The following is a 24,958-nucleotide window of genomic DNA, read 5'->3' on the forward strand; positions in this document are numbered from 1 at the left end:
TAAGTAAACATAACCACGTAGCAAAGCATTACACTGCCATTAAGATGGTTTAGGGACCAGGCTGGGAAGGAGCGCTTTTCCCTGTTTCTCTAACTTACTTGCAACTAAAACCTCTAGATCCCTGGTTTACAAAAAGCTTTAATCCTGACCATGAAAGCTGAAAGGAAGGTGGCAGGCTGCCTGGGGACCACAGGACCTCAGCCCCTGCATGGTGCTGACTTTTTTGGGCTTCTTTTTGCCTCACCAATGGCCTTCCAAAAGGCCAGTAAGAACAGAAAGAAGCAAGAATTTAAAACCAAGAAAGGTTTGAACTAGCCAAAGGAGTAAAAATGTGACTTGATATTATGATCTGAGGAACAAACATATCACAGTGTTAACAGTGGATATAAGCTGGTAATAGAATTACAGACTTAACATTTTTCTCTTTACCTTTTTGTTTGTGATGTTCTAAAATAAGCCCATATTACTTTCTTAGTTAGATATACTTCATATATGGTTAAAATTCATATTACTTTATAATTAAACATAAGAGCATCTTCTAAATTGCTTATTTGTAGAGAAACTACTAAGACAAATAGGCAAGCAGCACTGAGAATCAATTTTTGCAAAGAAATGTAAGTTATATCTATAATTACGTTAAAGAGAAAAGGCCTCCCCTTTTCTGAGCTTTTCCCCCTCAGGCATGCAAGTGTCTAGAGGGCAGAGAATCATTCTCAGAGTAGGTCCTTTCCTGCCATCTTCTGGGTTCCTGGGGTTAGCCTCAGGTCTTCAGGCTTCCTGACTGGCTGAGTCATTTCTTCTGGCTCCTCCAAACTACCCAATAATGTTCTCTGGGTTTTTGAGTAGTGTATCTCATTGGTATATGATCTAGACAAGAACTATTCCAGAAAGGATGTAAGAAATCCTTCACACAAAAACTCTATCTACTGCATGGTTGTCACCTTCAGTGGAGGAAAAGTGTATGAGAGGAAACAAGAAAGCTAAACTAACTCCTGGACTTGTTACAGAAAAACTGGAGGAAGAGAGGAAACAACACACAAAAGCAGGCTGTAGCAGACATGATACCTGCCTAACAAAATGGCTTCTTTCATTATTCCATTACAGTAGAATCATACTTCCTCAGGTTTGATAATACCATGTAGACCTTGAATCTTAGATCTCACTGTATTTGTATAATCAGATTTCACTGAACATAAAATGATGAGGTTTTTTTCTTGATCTTATCAGAAGGTGCCAGTAGAAGTTTTTCATATTTTTGTATCATGAATGTCATGAATTTAAAGAAAATAGAGGAGCTATTTGAAAATTGTAGCCCAATTCCAGAGTGGTTAAATATTTTGAAGTATGTATCTTAGAATGATAAGGGTTTATTCTTTAATTTGATTTAATCCTCAGTTGCTGTATATGTGACATCTACCCAAGGCTGATTGAAACTGGCAGAATAATTTGATACAAACATTAATAACGTAGCTCCTTACTTGTACAAACTGCTGTTGGTTCAATCCTAGATCCACCGATTTCATAATAACCAGATCTTTGCAACGTGATTCTAATTTTAGAATAAAAGTTATTTGCGAATTAGTCTGGATGTAATAAATTCATATTTTAATTCTTATAACATAGAACTTAAAATTATTCCTAACTAGTATCTATCCATAGTTATGGTGAATAATTTATAGTTGGGTGACATCCCAGTTGGTACCAAGGGTTTTTTCCTGGCTTTATTTAACCAAGAAACCTCTATATTAAAAAGAATGAACCTAAATTTTTAATTACTAGGTTGAAATAAAGTACAAAAGATATGCATAATAACGTAAATGACCAAAAATAAGGCCACTGTAGGTTTATAAGAGTATTTATACCAGGAAAGCTAAACCAATGCCGCTCTGTAAACTTCTCTTTAAAATGTGTCTTTTTTTTTTTTGTTAAGAGCTAGATTACTTTTTACTTTATTTTTAAAGATGGGTCTCTCTACATATCCCTAACTGGCCTTAACCCCACAGAGATCTACCTGCCTCTGCCCACTGAGTGCTAGGATTAGAGGTGTGCCCCACCCCCACATCCAGTTTAAAGTTTCTTTGTCTTTAATGTCTCCAAAATTAACAAACACCATGTGGATATAGTCTTTTAGTAAAAGATGTAAATAATATGAAGGCTATTCACCATCTCAGAAAACTGTTCTGTGGGTGACATCATGAATCGTGTGTGGATACGAGCATCTTCCCCCTGACTCCAGAGCCTGTAATCTTTTCTGGAGCCTTCCATGCACTTCCTAATACACATATAAGTGCTGACACTTCGGTCATTTATTTTGTTGTAATAATTATCATCATTTTCATCAGCAACTTTCCTTTCTTACCAATCATTTCAGGCTTTCCATGGAAGATCGGGAGCTCAGGGGGGACAGATTGGAATTGAGAGTTGTCAACTAGAGTCATGGGTTAGAATAAGAAAATCCAGGGTGTGTGAGCAGTGTGTCAGGAGATGAGAAAGCCAAAGGCAAACATAGAAAACCACACTTAATGTGCAAATGAACCAAGAAATGAAGATGCCAAGAGTCCATCAAACAGTCTCCTGGATGGGGGTGAATAGCAAAGGGAAATGCTAACCCCCTGCTTTAGAGGCTAGGGACTCAGCACAGTGGTAGAAGACCTGTCTAGAGAGCACAGGGTCCTGGGTTTGGTCCTCAGCTCCAGAAAAAAACGAACCCAAAAAGTTCCATTTAATATGATAATTACATAGTTTATGTTGATCTTGCCAGGAGACAAGACACAGTTTTTATGCTGAAAGAACTAAGGCACTACTCCCTCTCCTGCTTCATACATCCGCTCCACCTACCGTGGACTGGGACAAAGGCATAGGGAAGATTCTTCAGGTACTCTTGAATTCTGTAACTGGCAGTAGGAGGTACCACTTATGGTCACAAGAGCCCTTCCACTTCCGGGAAGTTGTGCAGACTAGACTGGTTTCTACCAGCAAGGGCTGGACACTGAACAACCTCAGGGGAAGGATCCCGTCAGGGTTTCCTTTGTGTTTTTACTGCCCGTGGTGTCTGGAACCAAGGGAGGGCTCAACAGATGCTGAATGATATAGACAATAAATAAACAAATAAACAAACAAACAAATAAATAAATATGATGTGGAAAAGGGAAAGCGGGGAAAACTCATCTATCGAAAGCCTTTGAGGGACTCTTGGCAGGAATCTGACATTGGCCAAGGACAAGAAAATGGGCTTCAGGCAGGAATTCGACCTTAGGGGATGATGGGATGACAAGGAAGTAAGTTCAGGCAAGAATCTGATTTTAGGGTGGAACAAAGAAGTAGGGTTCAGGCATGACTGTGACTTTGGTCTAGGACTGGGAAGTAGGCTCAGATATCTTGATCATCCTGATGAGCCCTTAGTAACATTGATCACAGGAATGATCATGGGACTTTGTTTATTGTCTTGCTTGTTCCTCATTGTACTACTTGCCCTTAATCCTTGCGTGTAGTTAGAATGGTATAAAAGCGGACTGGGAAAAAATAAACCTGCCTCAGCCTCCGAACTCGCTGGGGTCATGCTACAATTGTCTAGTTGTCTTTTTTTCTTTTTAATCCTCGCTCCTGAGCTGGAGAACCTGTTGACTGACTGAGTGGGCTTGGTCACTCATCTGTGTGGGAGGTAATGGATTAGAATTTCTCTAATTATTATCAGGATCCTAAAGAAGTTTCTTAACTCACCCCTTACTCACTCTCACCCAAAACAAATGAGTAAGTCATTGCAAAGAATCTCAGAAACAAGCCAGGCAGTGGTGGCACACGCCTTTAATCCCAGCACTTGGGAGGCAGAGGCAGGCGGATTTCTGAGTTTGAGGCCAGCCTGGTCTACAGAGTGAGTTCCAGGACAGCCAGGACTACACAGAGAAACCCTATCTAGAAAAACCAAAAAAAAAAAAAAAAAAAAAAAAAAAAAAAAAATCTCGGAAACAAAGTGGAGGCGGAGCTGAGGGGAAAGCTTAGTTTTTAACCAGGTTGAGTGAAGGCAGGAGGAAGATGTTGTTAGGAAGGCCCAAATCATGTTCAGAAAGGAGCAAACAAGATGCTAAGAAGCATACCTTATTTTAAAAAGCAAGGAAAGGGCTGGATGTGGTGGTAGCTCACACCTTTAATTCCAATCCTCAGGAGGCAGAGGCAGGTGGATCTCTGTGAGTTTGAGGCTAGCCTGGTCTACAGAGTGAGCTCCAGGACAGTCAGAGATAGCTATGCAGAAGGACTGTCTCAAAAAAACTGGGAGAGGGGAGCAAGGACAGAATTAAAAATATTCTTACTAAACACAAATGATAAAACAAACAAACAAACAAACAAAAACCAGTGTGTTAAGCTGGGAGGCAGAGACAGGAGGATCTCTGTGAGTGTCAGGCCAGTCGGGGTGGTTTACACAAAGAGTGCCAGGCCAGCAGCAGCAGCTAGCATAGTGAGTCCCTGACTCAAATTGACAAAATAAAGCAAACATGATCACATGAATCCCAGGATTGAGACTCTATGCTCTACTTCTTATGTTACAGGTTAGATTTCTCTTGGCTGAGTCTCAAATAAATGCACGAAAGCCTATGGAGCTGTTCTCTCGTCCTGGTGCGCACAGTAGAAATCTGTGGGAAAGCGTTTGTTGTTAAAGTGTGTGGGGGGAAGCCGGTGCAGAGAGAGAATTCCCACAATTTCTATGCAATAAAGGCTCCCCCCTCCTGTCAGACATTGAAAAAGGTGAAAAGTTTACTTATAATAATTTTGAATTTAGAGCTTATTTTATATGTAATTACAGAGAACAGTTTGTTATTGTCTGTTGTTGTCCTTGCTGAGCTTTGAGCCCAGGTCTTTGTGCATGCTTGGGGAGTGCATGGTCTACAACTGAGCTAGACAGCTGGCCACTCATTTTGCTCTTGTATTTTTCTGAGAATATAACTACTGTGAACTCTTTGAGTGAGGGTTGAATGTAAAATTTATTCTGGCATTTAACCAGTAGTTGCCCACCATTTCAGAAATTGTGTTTTATATATATAGAAAATGACATTGCAATTTTAATGTGAACTTGTATGCAGCACATCTATGTAAGTCTGCATTTGTCATGCCCCAGTCATGAGAATAGCACACACACACACACACACACACATATATATACATATATATATATATACTATATATATATTGATGTATATTTAGATACACATATGAATATATAAATTCTTTTTGCCTTTATTTTAAAATGTCAAATACAAGGAAGATAGTTACTTAGATAGGATCTTACTTTTCTTATATCCAACTATTCATTAAAAGTAGGTTAAAAAGGTCTGAATATTCACTATTTCTTCTAGTGACATTGTAACCAAATATTTGTATATTTATATACAGTGCATATAACTTTTTAAAGATCTTTTATCTATTTATTTGTCTCTGTGAGTAAATGAAGTGGGGGAAGTGTGCTTTGGAGGCCAGAAAAGGGTGTTGGACCCCCTCAGACCTAGAGTTACAGCCGTTTTCATGTCAGCGGGCTTGCTACCTGGGTGCTAGGAGCTGAACTACAAGCCTTACAATTTTCCAGCAATCACACTTAACCACTGAGACATCTCTCTCACCATAGTTACATAAAATTTTAATTATATGCCTCTATTTGCATGTCTTATCTTTCCCCTCCCTCCCTTCCTTTTTCCCTTCCCTCCCCTCCCTCCCCTCCCCTCCCCTCCCCTTCCCTTTCCCTTCCCTTTTCCCTTTCCCTTCCCTTCCCTTCCCTTTTCCCTTCCCTTTTTCCCTCCTTCCCTTTTCCCTCCTTCCCTTTCCCTTCCCTTTCCTTTTCCCTTCCCTTCCCTTTTCCCTCCTTCCTTTTTCCCTTCCCTTCCCTTCCCTTCCCTTCCCTTCCCTTCTCCTTTCCCTTCCCTTTTCCCTTCCCTTCCCTTCCCTTTTCCCTTCCCTTCCCTTCCCTTCCCTTCCCTTCCCTTCCCTTCCCTTCCCTTCCCTTCCCTTCCCTTCCCTTCCCTTTTCCCTTCCCTTTTCCCTTCCCTTTTCCCCTCCTTCCCTTTTCCCTCCTTCCCTTTTCCCTTCCCTTTTCCCTTCCCTTTTCCCTCCTTCCTTTTTCCCTCCTTCCTTTTTCCCTTCCCTTTTCCCTCCTTCCTTTTTCCCCCCTTCCTTTTTCCCTTCCCTTCCCTTTTCCCTTCCCTTCCCTTTTCCCTTCCCTTCCCTTCCCTTTTCCCTTCCCTTCCCTTTCCCTTTCCCTTCCCCTTCCCTTTTCTCCCTTTCCCTTTCCCTTCTTCCCCTTCCCCCTCACTGTGTGAGTCCTCTCACAGCCGCAGTTGGATCAAGGTGTAGAACTCTCAGCTCCTCCAGCACGATGCCTGCCTGGATGCTGCCATGTTCTCACCTTGATGATAATTGACTGAACCTCTGAACCTTTAAGCCAGCCCCAATTTAATGTCCGTATAAAAGTTGACTTGGTCATGGTGTCTGTTCACAGCAAGGAAACCCTAACTAAGACAGAAGTTTACATGGAATCCCTAACTAAGACACTATATAACTTCAGTCTCCTTCCTGAAAACTGAAAATGCTAAATGAATAGGTATATTTACCAAGATGCAGCTCTGGCTTCTGAAAAAAATCATAAAGGACATTCTGAATCTGCAGAGAAAGGAGGGGAGAGAACATATTACTCCCCAATGACCACATATTTCATTTTTTAGATTAAAAGCCATGTATAGTCTTTCTAAGTTCCAGGTGATCGGATCTCTGTGTAGTTTAGTATTGTACTTTCTCATGTATGCCCTCATTGATTTCTGTTCTTATTGCGTGAGGACGAGACACTGGGAATAATCCCATTTTGTCCCGTCCAGGGACTTACCTAGCACCCTTTGATGGTGAGTGTGATGGAGATAAGGCACCTTTGCCACTATCTAGGCAATCCTGAGAATTCTCTTTACTTCCTTATCCTCTAATTACTAAACACAAATTTGCAGAGTTCTTCTGGCCCCTTTTAAAAAATAGATTTTAGGCTTCCTCTTTCTGTTCCCAGGTGTTCCTGGCCACTCTTTCTCTTTCTCTCCTCACCCCTTTCTATCCTTCTCTGTCTCCCTTCTCTGCCCTCATGGCTCTATTCCAGAATGTCTGTCTCTACCCCTTCTTTAGGCCATCACTCCCTTCCCTTCCCCCCAAATAAACCCCCTTTATACCAGGAAAAATAGATTATAATTTCTATGGAGGAATTTTATATTCAAGCTAAACTGAACAGACAATACCCAGTACCCCTGCCACAGGCATGTGTAACACATGCATGCACACACACACACACACCACTCACTCTCTGACTACTAATATCCAGTGCTGTAGAGTTAAAGATCTGTTACAAATGATGCATCATTTCTTCTAAAGCCCACAGTTCATAGCTGCCGTAACTTTTGGTACTGTATGTTCTAGGGGTTTGACAAATGTATAATGGTGGCATTTATCACTGTAGTATTACATAGGCTTGTTTCACTATCTTCAAATATTTTGTATTTTAATAGCTAGGAAATAGAACCAGCTTTGAGGCTCAACAACATAGGAATGGATAAAGAGAGTGTTGGGCATGTACACAATAGGATTCTATTCTGCAATACAGAGCCATTAAATCACATTGTAGGAAAGTGAGTAGAACTCAAGATGGTTCTGAGTACTGAGTGTTCCCTCACATGAGGAGCCTTGATTTCAAATATATATATATATATATATATATATATATATATATATATATATATATATATATATATATATATATATGTCATTGAAGTAGAGTGGGGACCACAAGGGACAAACAAGAGATCTAAAGGGAGGAGAGTTAGTGCAGAAGGATGTCATGGGCACGTGGGACTTGAAAGCAGAAAGGGAGACTAGATGAGAGGAAGGAGAGGACATGAGGGAAGGCTTTGGGAAAGGAGGATGAATTAAGAACAAAGCATAAATATACATTACATGCATTTTATACTGTATCATATATCTTATATGACATTTATATTATAATATCTATTTTATACATAATTTTATATTTGTGTCATATATTCCACATATATGAAAATGCCTTGAAAACATTTTACTTAAATGCTAACTTAAAAATAAAAGTCCTGCATTCCACCTATTCATTTTCCTTTCCCTGATGGCAACCCCATCTTTTTACTTTTTCCATACTTTTTTTCCTGTTCTAGAATGTCATGTCACCGGAATCACATGATAGTCAGTCTTTTCTGCGTGGATTCTCCAACTCTGTAGCATGCACTTGAGTCTCCTCCATCGCTCTCATGGCCTGATCCCCCTCCCTTTAAGCACCGACATTCTACTGCTTGACACACCAATTGATTTGTAGCCATTTAATGCAGGCTATCCAAGTCACTTCCTTGTGTGGGCAATTACAAGTAAGCTGATGCATACATCAATACCCAGGAGTTGGTGTGGACAGGGAACTAAATAATTTGGGCAAATAAAAAAGATTGCTATCATTGAATTATACATTCTAAAAGTATGTTTAGTTTGTGTGTTTAAAAGAAACACAAAAATTACCAAGTTAATTGTTTTTGTTTAGAAAGAGTGTTTTTTTTCATGTGTGTGTGTGTGTGTGTGTGTGTTTTGCCTGCATGTATGTCTATGTATCACATGTGCACCTGATGCCCTCAGAGGCTAGAAGAGGGCATCATATCCCCTGAAATTGGAGCTACAGACAGTTGTGAGGCACCATTGGGTTCAGGGAACTGAATCAGGGCTCTCTGGAAGAGCAGCCAGTGAGTGCTTTTGGATGCTGCGCCATCTCTCCAGCTCTACAGACAAGAGTTTTACAATGTAGCCCAGGTTGGTCTCAAACCTATAGTAATCTTCCTGCCTCAGTCTCCTAAGTTCTGACATTAAGTTATTTGTAAACAGTACGTGTGTGTGTGTGTGTGCCCAGTACATTTACATATACTTAGAATTTTTCTTTTCACAAATTTAAAACCCTACACTCACTGAAGACTTACTCCTCTTCTTCTCCCCCTTTCCCTTGTAGCTGCAGTCCTGCTTGCTTCTCTGATATAACTACTTTAGAAACCTCACATATGTTACCCACAGCTGGACTTATGGATCTTATTTCTTCCAAGACTTTGTTCAGTTTCATAAGAAACAGTCTTTCACGGTGGTTGTGCTTCTTTGCATCCCAGTAGCAGTGACTGAGTGTCCGCACTATTGTAACTCCTCAAAGCCCTGGCTGTTAGTGCTCTGGACTGTAATCAGTATCATAAGTGGGGAGTAGTGTTTCATTTCTAGTTTAATTCACAAAATTCCTAAGCCTGGTCAGATGGCTCAGTGGGTAAGGATGCTTGCCACCAAGCCTGATGGCATGAGTTTGGACCCACACGGTGGAAGGGGAGAATTGACTCCTGCAAACTGTTCTCTGCTCTCCACTGGAAGGTGCATACACCCCCATCCCCATACCAAAGGAATGAATAAAAGTAGTAAAACTTGATCTACGATCCTTTAATGGCAGGTGATGTTGGCATTGTCTCACAAGTAGATTTTCCATTTGCATATTATATATCACTGGTGAAGTGTTTGTCATATATTTTGTTCACTGTGTGTGTGTATGTGTGACAGAGACAGAGAGAGGAAGAGAGTGTTGTGTGTATGTTGTTCAGGTAGAGTCTCACTACATAGATCAAGCTGGTATTGAACTTGAAGTTTGTCTTCCTACCTGATTATGTTAGAAACCTTTATCAGATTCAAGATTGCTAAAATTCTTGCCAGATTTGTATTTTATTTCTCATATCCAAGAGAAAACTTTGAAGAAATCAATAAGCTATGGAGTAAACAGGTCAAGAATTGGCTTAGTTCGGTGTTGGTGAGGAATTTCAAAGGAAGCCTCTGACATTCCACTTAACATGCTAGCACTTCCCTCTTAGCACGTGCCCACCCCACACATCCCCACGTGTGCGCCCCACACATCCCCACGTGTGCTCTCCACACATCCCCACGTGTGCTCTCCCTCTTACCACGACTATTGGAATCATCCCTTTGGGGTTGAGAACCCATTCATTGAACTGCTCTTCCAGAGCCTGCTTTCTCATGCCGGCCACCTTGACTTTGACTGTGCTTATGTACTCTCTTTGTTCTCTCTTCTCTTTCACTTTCTCCTTCATCTTGGATATTCTGGAGTATAAGAACACAGAATGCATGCTAAGAACCCTTGGTTTGGCCGGGCAGTGGTGGCGCACGCCTTTAATCCCAGCACTTGGGAGGCAGAGGCAGGCGGATTTCTGAGTTTGAGGCCAGCCTGGTCTACAGAGTGAGTTCCAGGACAGCCAGGGCTATACAGAGAAACCCTGTCTCGAAAAACCAAAACAAAAAACAAAAAAACAAAAAACAAAAACAAAAACAAACAAACACACACACACACACACACAAAAAAAAAAAAAAAAACCCTTGGTTTGGTTCAGATAGTTCAATGGCAGAATCCAGGGCTTCACTTAAACCCTGGAACTGTCTTTCTTCCTTCAGCACTCATCTTAGGCTAATTTCTACTATTACTTCACTTTTTACCTAAGTAAACAATATATTTAAGAAGTATTGGTGGGGATGTTAACTAACACAGTAATTATGAAAGACTGTGGCGACATCTGAAAAATATAGACGTGTAACTACCAAAAAGATGCAGCAATCTTACTTTTGGATATATCCCCAGAAGACTTGAAATCGGTTTGTTAAAAGAAGTTTGCATTCATATATTAATTGCCACACAATTCATGGTAGCCAAATACAGAATCACTTCTGAATGAACAAAGAAAATATTGGCCTATAAGCACAATAGGTTATTATGTATCTTTAAAAAATACCCCAGAATTCCACTCTTTGTGAAGCATGAATAGAACTGGAGAATTAGGCTAAGTGAAATAAACCTGGTATGTGAAAAAAGATGCCACCAGTTATTAGTTACATAGTAAAGTATAAAAGAACCAAACTTATAGAAATCAAGAGTACCATGGTGGTGACAGAGGCGATAATGGCCAAAGGGAACAAAAGACATTAATTAGAAGGAAGAATAGGTTTTTAAAAGTTCCCATTGCACAATAGTATAGTTTATAATAGAATATTACATATTTTAAAATTGCTAAGAGTATAACTTTCTAATGTTCTCCCCATAAAGATTGATGATTATTTGAGGTGAGAGCGGTTAATTAGCTTGATTTAATTATGCTACCTATTTATAAATCTTAACATTACATTGTACCCTATAAATATATACAAGTATAATTAGTCAATTTATAGGTTCTTGGCCTTTTGGTTTATAGGCTTTGTTTTGTCTTTGTTTGCCTTTTACAAGAAGAAGTAGCAAGAATACACATCGAGGCCTCCCTACACATCTGCTCTGAACTCTGAAGCTTTAGCCTTCTTCTTCTCTGGACAAATTAGTCATCCAGAGGTACTCTGATCCCAAGACTACGAGAGAAGCCTGGGAAGTGTTCTTATAAGAAGCACGCCAGGTCATTCCAATGCTCTGGACCAAACTGGAGGAATATGCCTGGGAGCGTATCTCAGCCTGTTGCTGCAATCTAGCTGGAGTCAAATGCTTCTGCCGCCCTGCTGAAGTCCTGAGTACAAGAGTGACTATTGTCCTCTGCCAGAGATGCATCACCAGGCTGAGAGCAGAGAGAATGGAGGCTTCAATTGTCCCTATGTTAATCATCACAGTTAGAACTTTGAAACAAACCCCAAACTGTGCTGACTGAAATCAAATCACATGGCTCAGAATAATAAAAACAGCTGTGTGAAGGGAATTTTTCTTTGCAGGTCCAACATTTGGAATAGGTTTTCATCTTCCAATGAGGAAAGACTGAAGCAATCTTGCAGATTTGAGATGGAAAAAAACAAAACCCTTTCACGGAGAATGTGGACATTAGATCCCTCTAACGGTCCAAAAGAAAGTGCTGAACGGAAGATGCGCTTTATGCCCATGCAAAACCTCTGTAAATCTCTAGGAATAGAAGCCACCAAAAATAAACTTTCAGGTTTGAAGACAGCAGCAGGGAAGCAGGTTAACAGTGCAGAAGAGTCTTGCATTAACTTCTCAAAGAGTAATTGATTAGTGTTTTGAAGGAAGGGCTAAGTTCCTCTAAACACAGCCAACCCTCCGGGGCCTTTCAGCTGTTCCTCACCCACCTCTTCCCATACTGCCCTTTTCTCTCTTCTCCCAGTACAGAATGTCTCCAGTTTCCATCTACATTCCAGCATGGCTTTCTGTTCTACCCCGTGTCTTACTGCTGGCGTTCTCATTATGCACCCGCTCATTCACTCTGTCAGCCGAGCTCACTTATTACACAAGCATTTATTGGACAGTTACTGTGTATTCTGCCATTATAAAGCTTAGCATCTGACAGCAGAACACACAAGTGATTGGAACAGTATCGTAAGTACTGAGTGTCTTCAGACTCTCATAAAACACAAAAATAGATGCACGAAGCTACTTTCCTGTCACATTTTCATCTGCTCAAAATGTTTTCCCCCTCGTTTTGCCTGACTAGGTCTCCCACATGCTTTGGGTCTTAGCTGAGACATCAGATTCTCCTACACCATGATGCCCATATTTAGAAAGAAAATCTAGCTTTGTGCTTCAGGGACACTGCGTATGAGCTTCCAAATATAATCCAAATGCATTTTAAATTGATCATGTCATTCTTTCAGGGAACGGATAACATTTCTGTTGCATGTATTATTTTATGAGAATGCTTACACCAACCAACAGAATTCTATACCATCCAACACTGTAACTTTGGGTAGTATAGAGTAGATGTAACCTACAAATGGATTCTAAGTGTAGCTCCCAGGATGGGAAGATAGCTCAGCTGGCAAAGAGCTTGCCTTGCACGCTTGATGATCTGAGTTAGAACAGAGGGAAAGGAAGAAGAGAAGGAGGTAGAGGTGGTGGAGGAGCAGGAGGAAAGGAAGGAAGAAGACGAGGAAGAAAAGACAAGGTCAGGTGAGCAGTGTAGGAATGCCCTTGTGATCCTGGCACTGGGGAGGTGGCAGAAGTGGATGGAACCCAGGGGTTTGCTAGCCAGCCAGCCTTACCTACTCGGTGAGTTTCTCATCAGTGAAAGACTCTGTCTGAAAAAGGTGGGCAAGGCCTAAGAAATACAACCTGAGATTGACTTTTGGTCTCTGCAAACGTACTTGTACATATGCACGTGCACACGTGTGCACACACACACACACATTGTTACACATAAAAGCTAAATAATAAAGTCAGGTATGATTGTATACACTTTGTACCCAGAATTTGGGAGGCTGAGGCAGGAGGATTGCTGTGAGTTTGCAGCCAGCCTAGGCTTTGTAGCAAGACCCTGTCTCAAACAAAGAAAAGAACTAAATAATCAAACATTTCCTTCATGTGAACAAGTGTTCTGAATTAACAGTACAAACTCGATTAGAGAGTATAAATAAAGACTAGGGATGACTAAGGATGCAGTGATGTTGGTAGAGCGCTTGTCCAGCATGCACAAAGCCCTGCGCTTGCTCCTACCTAGCACCAGCACTACACAAACGCCCCCATCAATCACTAATTAAGAAAATACCCTATAGCTAGATCTTATGGAGGCATTTTCTCAATTGAGGCTCTCTCCTTTTAGCTTGTGTCAAAATGACACAAAACTAGCCAGAACAATCTAAATGAAGATTCTTCCTTGACCATTAAAATACCACCTTGGTGTGAATGGCACAGACCTATGAATTCCATGTGTCCCCACCCAGTGTGGCAGTTTTCGCTCTTATCAGTATAACCATCACAGTGGAGGTGACTTTTTGCCTTCCTAGCAATTAATAACCTCCAAACCTTCCAACAAGCCATTCCTGCGTACTTCACAGCATGTAATACCTTGCTTGCAAGTGATAGTTTAGTGCTTGTCATCTTTCAGACTCTGGGATCATAATTTCCTAAAGCTAAGCCAGACTTTTGCCAGTCCTTAAGCATGTTTCTATTATCCCTGTGATGGGTACTTTACAAAATGCACCTGTGACATGTGTCTAAGTTATTATAATTACTTAATTCTTAGTTTCTCTTGTTTTATTCAGCATATATCTAACTATAAATAATAAACTCCTTGTGTAATATATAATGACTTAAAACCTTAAGTAACTGGCTAGTCAGTGATAGATTTTTTAAAAAATTTATTAGTATTTTATAGTATTTTTTGCTTGCTTATATAGGTCTTCGCCTGCAGAGGGCATGGAATTGGAGTTACAGATAGTTATGAGCCACTGGGTAGGTGCTAGGAACTTCAGTCCTCTGTAAGAGCAATAAATAATCTTAATCACTGATCCATTTATCCATCCCATCAGTGGCATTTGGATGTACAACTAACCAGGCCTATTTGGAATTTTTACAAGATAACAAAACCTCTATCATAATATTCTCATTAAATATTAATAATGAATTCTAGAGATTTCAAAATTAAATATTCATCACTCCAAATTAAAGGTAAGTGTGAAAATAAGATTACCCTCTTTCTTACAGTTATCAAGCATGAAGACTTATTTCCTAATAATCTTAGGCATCTAAAAAAATTATAAACACAAGCTCATGGTGATTCTCCTGCCTCAGCCTCCCCAGTTATAACTGTGATTATAATTGTGATCCACCATGCTTAGATCCATAAATAATTTCAAAAAGAAAGGAGCACTGTAAAAGCAGAAAACAATATGTAGAACTCTTAGCACCAAGTCTGCCTGTAGGCTGCTATGCTTCCACTATGATAATGGACTAAACCTCTGAAATTGTAAGCAGCTCCAATTAAATGCTTCCCATTATCAGAAGTGTCTTGGTCATGGTGCCCCTTCACAGCAACGAAACCCTAACTAAGACAGAAGTTGGAACCAGGAGTCGGGCATTGCTGTGATAGACCTGACCATGGGTTTTGTTTGTTTGTTTGTTTGTTTGTTTTGAGGAATGTAGATTTTGGGACTTTGGATTAAGAAAGTAGTGGGATGCTTTAAGTGAAACTTATTGGGCTATACTAGTAGAAGCATGGAGGACAGTGGTGCTGAGAGTGATTTGAACTCAAGAGGTTTCAGAGAAGAATTTTAGTGTGTTCCCTAGAGATTACTCTTGTGATATTTTAGTGAAGAATGTAGCTGCTTTTTGCCGGAAGAGTCTGCCTGAGGCTAAAGTGAAGAGATTTAGATTGATTACATTATCAAAGGAATCCCCAAATCAGCCTAGCATAGACTCTGCCCTGTGGTTCACTCTTATGAAGAACATTTTGATCAAATGTAGCAAGCTGAGAAAGGAAAAATACAGAATGTGTTGTCCAGGGTTAAAGGGGCACCGGGAAGTAGAATAGAGCTAAATCCTGTGTTCAAGGAGACAACAAATTAAACATATTAAGGGAGGGGTGACCTCAGGTCATCCCACCCAGCTAAGTTTCCATCTTGTGAAAAGGATGTTCCCCAAGGGACATGGCTACCTATTCTAAACTGATAATGCATTTATGGTTGTACAAGGGATAGGTATATCATGTTAGGCATTATCATGCCCTGGCTATTGTTTTCATTTGGACATAAAGAGATATGATTGTGTGCCAAGTTGACAAGGGGTGGACTGTGATGGTTATTCTCAGTTGTCAACTTGACTATATCAGGAATGAAATGCAATCCAGAAATGTACAGCACACCTGATCCAGATCTTTTATTTTTTTTAAAGATTTATTTAGTAAGTACACTGTAGCTGTCTTCAGACACTCCGGAAGAGGGCATCAGATCTTATTACGGATGGTTGTGAACCACCATGTGGTAGCTGGGATTTGAACTCAGGACCTTCTGAAGAGCAGTCAGTGCTCTTAACCACTGAGCCATCTCTCCAGCCTCCTGATCCAGATCTTAAGGCAGAAGACAACGTGCCTTTGATCCTGATCTTGAGGCTGGAAGCCACAGGCTTTGATTTGAATCTTGAGGTGTGATGACACAGGCTTTAGATCTGGATTGACACAAGCCTTTTTAGTCCAGACCTCGAAGTATAGTGGCAATGCTTATAAAGATCTATAGTACAAAGGAATTTTTAAAAAGTTTAGGTCCAGGCATAGTAGTCCATGCCTTTAATTCTAGCACTTAGGAGACAGAGGCATGCAGATATCTGAGTTCAAGGCCATCTAGGTCAACTGAGCAAGTTCCAGAACATCCAAGCTTAGGCAATAAAAACAGAAAGATGTAATTGAACAGGGGGCCTTGTTCTAAACTCAGCAAGCAGCAGAACTTGGCAGCTTCTGCCACATAGTTCTGGCTTTAGAGTCAGGAATAGAAGAAAGAGATCAAGGAATCTCCCTCCATGACTAAGGAAAGTTGCTGAGGCCAGGCGTGTGGCATAAGTGTCCCTCCATGGAGGCCCAGAGAGGCCACTGTGAAAAGCCATTGTATGAAGCTGTAAAAGGTCACTGGGTGAATCTGTGAAGGTGAATCCTGGATTGCCTTGGAGACCCTAAGAGGTTAGAGATACCTGCTGAGGAAAGCTGCTAACAGGGAGTGGAACCAGCCCAGGAAAAAGAAATGTGTTGCGGTCAACAAATCTGAAAGGAGTTGGAGATCTGCAGAACATGACATTAGACATGGAGATGCAGAGTTTGGAATTTGCTGAGCTGGTTTTTGGTCTTGCTTTGGCTCAGTATTTCCTCACTATCTTATCCTGCCTTTCCTCTATTGTGAAATCATGTATATCTTGTGCCATTGTATGTGGGAAGTATGTGATCTGTTTTTTTTTTTAATTTTGATTTTATAAGGGATTGCAGTTAAGAGATTGTGTGAATTTCAGAAAAGACTGAACTTTGGACTGTTAGACAAGTTTGAGGCTGTTATAGACTACGGAAGAGTTTGAAGTTGGACTGACACATTTTTGCATTATGTTATGGCTATAAGCTTATGGGGGCCAGGGAGTAGAATGTGGTGGTTTGAATAGATATGGCTCCAAAGACTCATGTATTTGAATACTTGGCCTTAGGGAGTGGCAGTCTTAGGAGGAGTGGCCTTGTAAGAATAGGTGTGGCCTTGTTGGAGGAGGTGTGTCACTGTGGAGGTGGGCTCTGCCCAGTGTGAGACAGTCCCTTCTGTTGCCTGGGGATTAAAATGTGGAACTCGACACTATGTCTGTCCACATGCTGCCATGCTTCCCATCATGACAATAATGTACTAGGCCTCTGAAACTGTAAGCCAGCTCCAGTGAAATGATTCCCTTTATAAGAGTTGCCTTGGTCACGGTGTCTCTTCACAGCAATGAAACCCTAAGACAACCAGGCACATTCCTAATAAGTTTCTAAGAATATTGTGATAATAAAAAAAAAATTGACTTGCCTTCAAAGAATTTGTAAGGATGTGAATAATTCTGAGTGCTTAAAGGTAACATGATCCTGTAAGTGCTTCCAAAATAGAAGAAGCACGTGATCTAGACCAGGTCTGAGCAGGTATCCAGAGGAAGTGGTACTAGAGGTCATTCCTGGAGGACAAGGCAAAATTAACCAGCTAGAGGAATAAGGACTAAGATAGTTAAATAACAAAAGCCGGCGCTCCATATTCCAGAAGAGGATAATGAGTTAATATTTGTGAAATAGTGAGAGTGTGCAGGAAGAATGCAGCCTCTCTGGCTGGGCTGGACAGTGCTATCATTGTATGCTGGGTGCCTCCCACACAGATTGGCTAAGTTTTGAAGCTGGCATTGGTGGTACGGATTTCCTATTTCTATATGAGGTGGTTGAGCCACTTTACTGGAGGAGTAAGAGAGAGGCAGAGGACATCAGAAAAAGAATGCTCTACACAGGGCTGGAGTGAGATAAGAAAGTGTCTGGTCTGATGGGACAGGACCAAGCTAGGACAAAAGATTTAAAAATCAAGGCAATTGTATTTCTGGCCTTCATCCCTTAGAGGCCAGAGTGCCTGCTATAAATAAGCAAAGCTTATGTTCTTTTGAGGATATCACTTACTGGATAGTTATAAATGAATCAATGAAATAAAGTAGAAAAATCATAAGAGTTTCTATGATGGTCTTAGGAGCTCTTGATGTTTTGGCTCCAAGATCATCTCACCCTACCGATTATTAGGCCAGGTATACAGCTCTGGCTGGAGAGGAATTGACTCTGCACTACTTCTGTCTCTTTGTTTGTTTTTCAGGTTTCTCTGTATAGCCCTGGCTGTCCTGGAACTCACTCTGTAGACCACCCACCTGCCTCTGCCTCCAAGTGCTAGGATTAAAGGCATGCACCACCACTGCCCAGCTACTTCTGTCTCTTTAGCAATTAGAATGTTCTATGCCAAAGACTCATTCAGCATCAGGCTGCAGGATGAGATTTGGAGTCGTGGGATATCATTTAAGGAGACTACAATTTTACAGTCCATAAGCAGCTGATTTTTTTTGTATGTTTTGTGAACAAAATACAAGCATTCTACCAATTGAACCACATCCCTATCCTATATGCAGCTGAATTTTTAAGTAATAGTGGGATGTATTTTATAAATTCATGCTAAACCAACTATAGTTTATAAGAGTTTATAAGTTAAAAAAAAAGAAGAAGAAAAGGATAAAACCCTTTGTAAATACCACTATACCAGGAATTCAAATACCATTAGAAGTACTATCCTTACTTTTGGTAAAATATGCTTTACCAGATTGATAAGATCTGTTTTCCAGTGCATGTTGACAAACTGACTAATATTACTAACATCACCTGTGGAGAAGCACCTGCAGGATTTCCTCTCATTATGTGGTTTCGATTTGGCTCAGTAAAGAGGTGGCAGCTGGTGTGAAGTGTGAGCTGACAGCTGTTTGGGAAGCCAGGCTCCTGGCAACCGAGGAAAGCCTGTGAAACACAGCCTTCCTCTTGCCAAGTCCTAGTGCTTGTAAAGATGTAAAGTTGGAAAGATGAATCGGATGTTCTAAGGCATTTTGTTGTGTGAAAAGTAAAAATATAAGCACGGTGAGTTAAATCTTAGACCCCTTTCCACATACCACATTCCAGTAGAAAATATACATGGATTTTGGCACTTGATCAGTATAAATTACTTGAATATTGCACAGGAGCTAATCTGTAGAAAATTGTAATAAATAAGTAAGATAAAGACCAGCATCTCTCTCCCTTTAAAATTATACTTGTTTTTTGTGTCTCTAATGTTTGAGCATTTGTATTGACTTATTCTTCTCTCTCATGTAGCTGTAATAGAGAAAGCAATTATTTGGAATATCTTTTTAAGATTATTTCTCTTCATGGAATAAATGTTCTATCATTAACAAGTAATGCATAATTCACTGGAAAAACTCTCCCAAGATACCTTAGAGTAGAGCAGAGATCCTTCAGACTGTGAAATCATTAACAAATGCAAAGGTAATGAAAACACCCAAATGTTGGTTTTGTTTGCTCGGCCTCCCAAGTGCTAAGGTTACAGGTGTGAGCTGCACGCCCGACTCTCAGGACTCTTACACCTAATTTCCTGATCATTTGGACTGGTGTCCTAGGATCGTTTCTGTCGAGATTGATTGAGAAATAGGCCCTGCCTATTGGAAATAATCTGAAATTCTAATATTAATAAGCTTCCCTTTTATTATTTAAATGTCTTCAGTTGAAAATGTTATACAGTATAATTTACTGTGTTGGTGCCCAGTTTTAGAAGTTCTAACACACTTACAAATATGTGTAACTCCCAGGCTACTAAAAACTGGTAATCTTATTTTAAGGGCAACTATTTTTTCATTATCAAGTGTATGTGTGTATATGTGTATCTACATGTTTGTACATACACATGTGTTTGTACAACACAAAACAGTGGGTGGAAACTTTCACATATAAATCCCCAAGTACTAGAGGGATCAGAATCAGAAGGAAAAGATACAAGAAAAATAAAGCTATTAGAAGTGGGGGAGGAGCGAGCTGTGTGAGCCCAACCTGCTTTATGGCTTTGCAAATTTGCATGCAAGGCTTGAAGATTAAAGTCCACCTGGGCTCTAGATCTACCTTTCAGACACTTGATAAAAAGCTGTAAATTATATTGTGTATGTAAAACCAACAGACAGTAGAGGCTATATTTTTCAAGGGAATGGCTGCTACCATAAAATAAGAAATAAGGACTGTTCAGCCTGTTGTTGTGAGACACGAAACAGAGATGAGTAAATCTCCTTTTTTTCCCCTCTGGGAAGGAGACAGATAAAAATTTTGAATCGAAGTCATTTTGGTGTTGTAAAACTCCTGACAAACCAACAATCATTTTGCCTTCTTCTGATGAAGAAAAAAAGGGAAAAAATTGTTCATTCCTAAAGTGACTGGACTTTGTCAGGGGTCTGTAATGGACTGAGGAAACGTAAGACAGAGGTCAAAGGATTTTAAAGCAGGGCTAAACTTCATGAAGATCTCTGAGTACCAAAAGCTTTAAGTTGGTGGGCACTGGGAGGAGGATGTGTTGCTGGAAAGCATCCATGGGCTGTGTGAATAGGCTACAAATGTATGCCACTGGCCTTGTCAACATACAATAGATTTTGGACTTTTGCCAGAGGGAGATGAAGTTCTAATCCCAGTGATCCAGACAAAGCCTTTGATTACTTTAACTCTTGCATGGAATTCCTACAGTTTCTCCGGTAGAAACTAAGCAAGGCTGGAGAGATGACTTAGGGGTTAGGAGTGTTTGCTGCCCTTGCAGAAGGCTGGGGTTTAGTTCTCAGAACCTATGCCAGGCAGCTCATACCTGCCTATAACGTCTAGTCCCATGGGATTCAACACTCTTCTGACCTCCAACCTGAACATACATAGTGTATGTACATTTGTGTGTGCATACAGGCACACACATCCACACAAATAAAGAAACTAAGACTCTTATTATTATACCTCAAGAAGGCCTGAAACATTCAAATTCCCAGCTCTAGATACACCAGTGAAACAAGCTTGTCTTCATGTGCCATGTCATTGGCTGACAAAGGATCCTAGACCAGGGTCTTGGTGTGTCTGTCCATTTTTCCTTTTTCAGTATAGCTTCTGATAAATGGCGAGTGCCTTATTTTATATCAGGTTTACATTTGTCTTTGACAGGAGGTAGGGCTTGTCAAGTTTTTAACAGCCTTAAACAGTAATTCCCAAATTGTAAGTTTTTTTTTTTCTTTTCAAGGGGGAGTTGAGTTAGATGCAACCCAGCACATTGCTCCATACGAACAGATGGTGAAGAGAAGTGTTCTTTAAAGCACTTATTAAATCCAATGGCATTGCTTCCTGCATGCTGGTGGAACTTTTCACTCATACTAAAGCTCCCTTCACTTGGTTTCTTCTTGCCTAATAACCTGCAGTGGGATTTATTTTAAATACATGCCCAGAGGACCCGATTCAGAAACACCTGAGGAATAATGCAGGAGTCCGAACATTTGGGACATGTGGGTGCTGGGTATGAAATCCAGGGCCTTGTGTATAGAGTCTTTACTTTTAACCAAGCACCTGCAATAATTTTGATGTCTTAAGTTAGGGAATCACACTTTCTAAACCATTCTTTCTATTAAAAAGAAGTTTTATTTCCACCTTGTACTGGTTATCTTTAGTTGTCAACTTGACACAACCTAGAATCATCTCAACGAAGAAGCTTCAATTGAGGCGTTGTCTACATCAGAGGGTCAATGGGATTATTGTGCTTACTAAGTGATACAGGAGGGCACAGCCCACTGAGGGTGGCACCATTCCTTAGGCAGGCTATTTTGGGGTGTATAAAAAAAGTAGCTAAGCATGAGATAGTGAACAAACCAGACAGTGAGCAATGCTCCTCTGTTGTTTCTGATAGCAAGCCACATTCCTCCATAGTGTGTGCTTTTGCTTTCTGTTTGCGTCCCTGCTCTGACTTTCTTCAATTGCAGACTGCGATCCAGCAATAGAAGCCAAAGAAACCCTTTTTTTCCACTAAGTTGATTTTGGTTAGAGAATTTTATCATAGCAACAGAAAGCAAACTAGAACACACATGTAAAACCTAGGAGTTCTCTTACACAGGGATATATATATATACATATATATATATATATATCCATTTTTTAAAAATTATATATATATGTAATTTAAAAAAAATTATTAGTGCTTAGGTGTGTAGCTCAGTGGCAGTGGCAGAGTGCTTGTCCTTAAGGTACAGGGTTGGTTCCAACCTAAGCATTACCAATAAATAAAATAATAAAATTTCATATACACACATGTAATTAATTGTTTACCCTATAGAGAAGACCCTGAATAAGACATAAATAATTTTCGGTTTCTTTTTTTTAAAGATTTATTTATTTATGTCATGTATGTGAGTATACTGTTGCTGCCTTCAGACACACCAGAAGAGGGCATCAGATCCCATTACAGATGGTTGTGAGCCACCATGTGGTTGCTGGGAATTGAACTCAGGACCTCTGGAAGAGCAGTCAGTGCTCTTAACCGCTGAGCCATTTCTCCAGCCTGAATTTTAGGTATCTTAATCAATTTTAGTGTAGGATTACATACCAGAAGACAGAGAAAAATATGGAGGTTTGGGGAGAGGTTATGAACTTTGAGGCATATTGTTCTTTAGATCTTGGAGAGACTTTACAAATATTATTTATATTAGGGTTCAGTAAACCAAACCAAACCCACTCACAGGTTGGCTTTTTGTGGCTAGAAAGCTGATAGATACATTTGAAGAGGTTTTTTTGTTTTTTTTAATCAAAAGAATACTAATATTTTGTGGCATGTGAAAATTATGTGAAATTTGGATTTCATGACCCATAAATAGTTTCAAGGGCACACAGTCACGCTGACTCGTTTCTCTGTGGTTTGTCACTGCTTTTGCACAAGAACAGCAGCACTGAGCAGCCATGACTCAATCTGTCAAGCAGACATGTTTCAGTGTTTATGTAACCAACTGTGCCAATATTTTCATGATTTCAAGTCATGGCTTAAAAAGGTTTTATCTGTATCAGAGGAGGAATAGAAACAATGGGGAGGGAGAAGAAAGAGGAACAAATAATGGGGTGTGGGAATGGGTGAAAAGGTCACAGGGAAACCAACTACTGTGTACACTAATTAAAAATAAATTGTGAACAAAGTAAAAAGTCTTCCTTGGTGTAAATAAAAGATTTTAAATCCTGATTTGCAGGGCTAAAAAAATGGAGCAAAGGTTAAGAACCCAGGTTTGATTTCTAGTATCTAAAATGGTGGCTCGCAAGCATCTGTAACTTCAGATCCAGGGCATCTGACATGCTCTTCTGACCTCTGTAGGCACCAGGCATGTATGTGGTGCCCATACAGGCAAAATACTCATACAGGTAAAACAAACAAACATACCCTAGTTTCTTCAGAGCTTGTTTTTGTTGATGTTTTGTTTGAGGCAAAGTTTTACTCTGTAGCCCCGGCTGTCCTTCCTAAAACAAGCTATGTACCTCAGGCTAGCCTCAGACTTGCGGTGATCCTATTGCCTTACTTTCTCAAATGCTGATTGCAAACATGCATCACCATGCCCAGCTTTCTTCTGTATGGGTATGGCTTCCTTTAATACACAAACAGCTTTAGATAAGTCTAAAAACTGATCTAGTTTTTATCGTCATAGGTTTGTGTCACTATTGTTTTGAAACTACACTATATAAATTATAGGATAAAGCAAATCAATAACTATGTCAATGTTACTGGGAGACCAAATTTTCAGAGTTTAAAAAAAATCCAAAAGCTGGCACCAATGTGCACACCTATAACCCCAATATCCAGGAGGTTGAGGCCAGGGCATCCATATTAGACAAATGTTCTGCCCCTAAGGTAATCCCCAGCTCCTACATTATTATTAATATACTATTTTCATTAATTCTTCAAGAATTTCATACATGTATAAAATGTATTTTAATCACATTTATTCCTCACCTCACCAATTTTGTGTTTTGGGGGTTTTTTTTGTTTGTTTGTTTGTTTTCGTTTTTTTTTCCGAGACAGGGTTTCTCTGTGTAGCTCTGGCTGTCCTGGAGCTCACTTTGTAGACCAGGCTGGCCTCGAACTCAGAAATCTGCCTGCCTCTGCCTCCCAAGTGCTGGGATTATAGGCATGCGCCACACGGCCCAGAGCAATTTTGTGTTCTTTATTCATATTTTTTAACAAAACACATTGAGTCCAGTTTGTGCTACCCATACTCACAGGTGTGCCACCACCCCATGGCTAACCTGCCAGGGGCCACATCAGTAAGAAAACTGTTTCTCAGAGGCTGGGCAGGAGAGATGGCTCAGCAGTTAAAGGCACTGACTGTTCTTCCAGAGGATCTGGTTCAAATCCCAGCACCCACGTGGCAGCTCATAAACATCTGTAACTCTAAGATCTGACACTCACATACACATTCATGCAGGCAAAACACCAATTACATAAAATAAAGGTAAATAAATGAAAAGAAAACTGTCTCTCCTACCCCGAGAAGCCAGCAACTGTTGAGAGCTCCTCAACTAGGGCCCTACATATTATTTTTGTTTTAAGACAGTATTTGATTTCAGATACAAATAGAGTGAACGTGTGAAGTAAGTTGCTGGTGGTGAAGCAAGAGATGCAGAAATACAGAAGCATGTCTACTAAAGCAAGAATGACAAGAACGAGTGACTGCCGCCGCGCTATGCACCCCTGAATTAGAGGTGATAGTCAATGCAAGTAGGTAAGAGAAAGATGTTAGGTGCATAAAAACTGACAACGAAAAATGAAGAGTAGTGTTTGAAAACAGCAAAGTTGTTTCCCTAGAAAAGCCAACACAGCAATTTCACTTTATGATAAGAGAACTCAGTAAGACAACAGAGAACAAAAGTTTATAGAAATCAATAGTTTTCATTTCTTCAGATTACTTCCAGACATCCCCTCACCCAAATGTAATGAAAGAAGACTACCCCTTGTCATAAGAACAAAACTTATGAGATGACTTGTAGCAAATCAAAGAAGAAATGTGGCTCCCTATGCACATAAAAACTCCAAGGCCACAGTG

At 40.2% G+C, this 24,958-nt stretch overlaps 1 protein-coding gene across 15 annotated transcripts in view; it reads right to left on the minus strand.

Moving 5' to 3' along the window:
* Window positions 1-24,958, minus strand: part of Efcab5 (EF-hand calcium binding domain 5) — a 126,324-nt gene that overhangs the window by 72,394 nt on the left and 28,972 nt on the right. For 10 of the 15 annotated variants that reach the window (XR_003949461.1, XM_030246082.1, XM_030246081.1 and 7 more), the window contains 3 exons: window positions 10,008-10,164; window positions 6,594-6,642; window positions 1,479-1,549 (listed from right to left, as the gene is read on the minus strand). The exons of 1 other annotated variant lie outside the window; for it this stretch is intronic. Coding sequence is in view for 13 of the 14 variants with exons in the window: in XM_030246082.1 (XP_030101942.1) it covers window positions 1,479-1,549; window positions 6,594-6,642; window positions 10,008-10,164 (277 nt within the window). In the remaining variant the exon portion in view is untranslated. The remainder of the gene's footprint in view (window positions 1-1,478; window positions 1,550-6,593; window positions 6,643-10,007; window positions 10,165-24,958) is intronic. 4 more of the 15 variants (XM_017314599.2, XM_017314592.2, NM_176965.3 and 1 more) reach the window with 2 other exon arrangements.

This window comes from Mus musculus, chromosome 11, assembly GCF_000001635.26.
Source record: "Mus musculus strain C57BL/6J chromosome 11, GRCm38.p6 C57BL/6J".
NCBI lineage: Eukaryota > Metazoa > Chordata > Mammalia > Rodentia > Muridae > Mus > Mus musculus.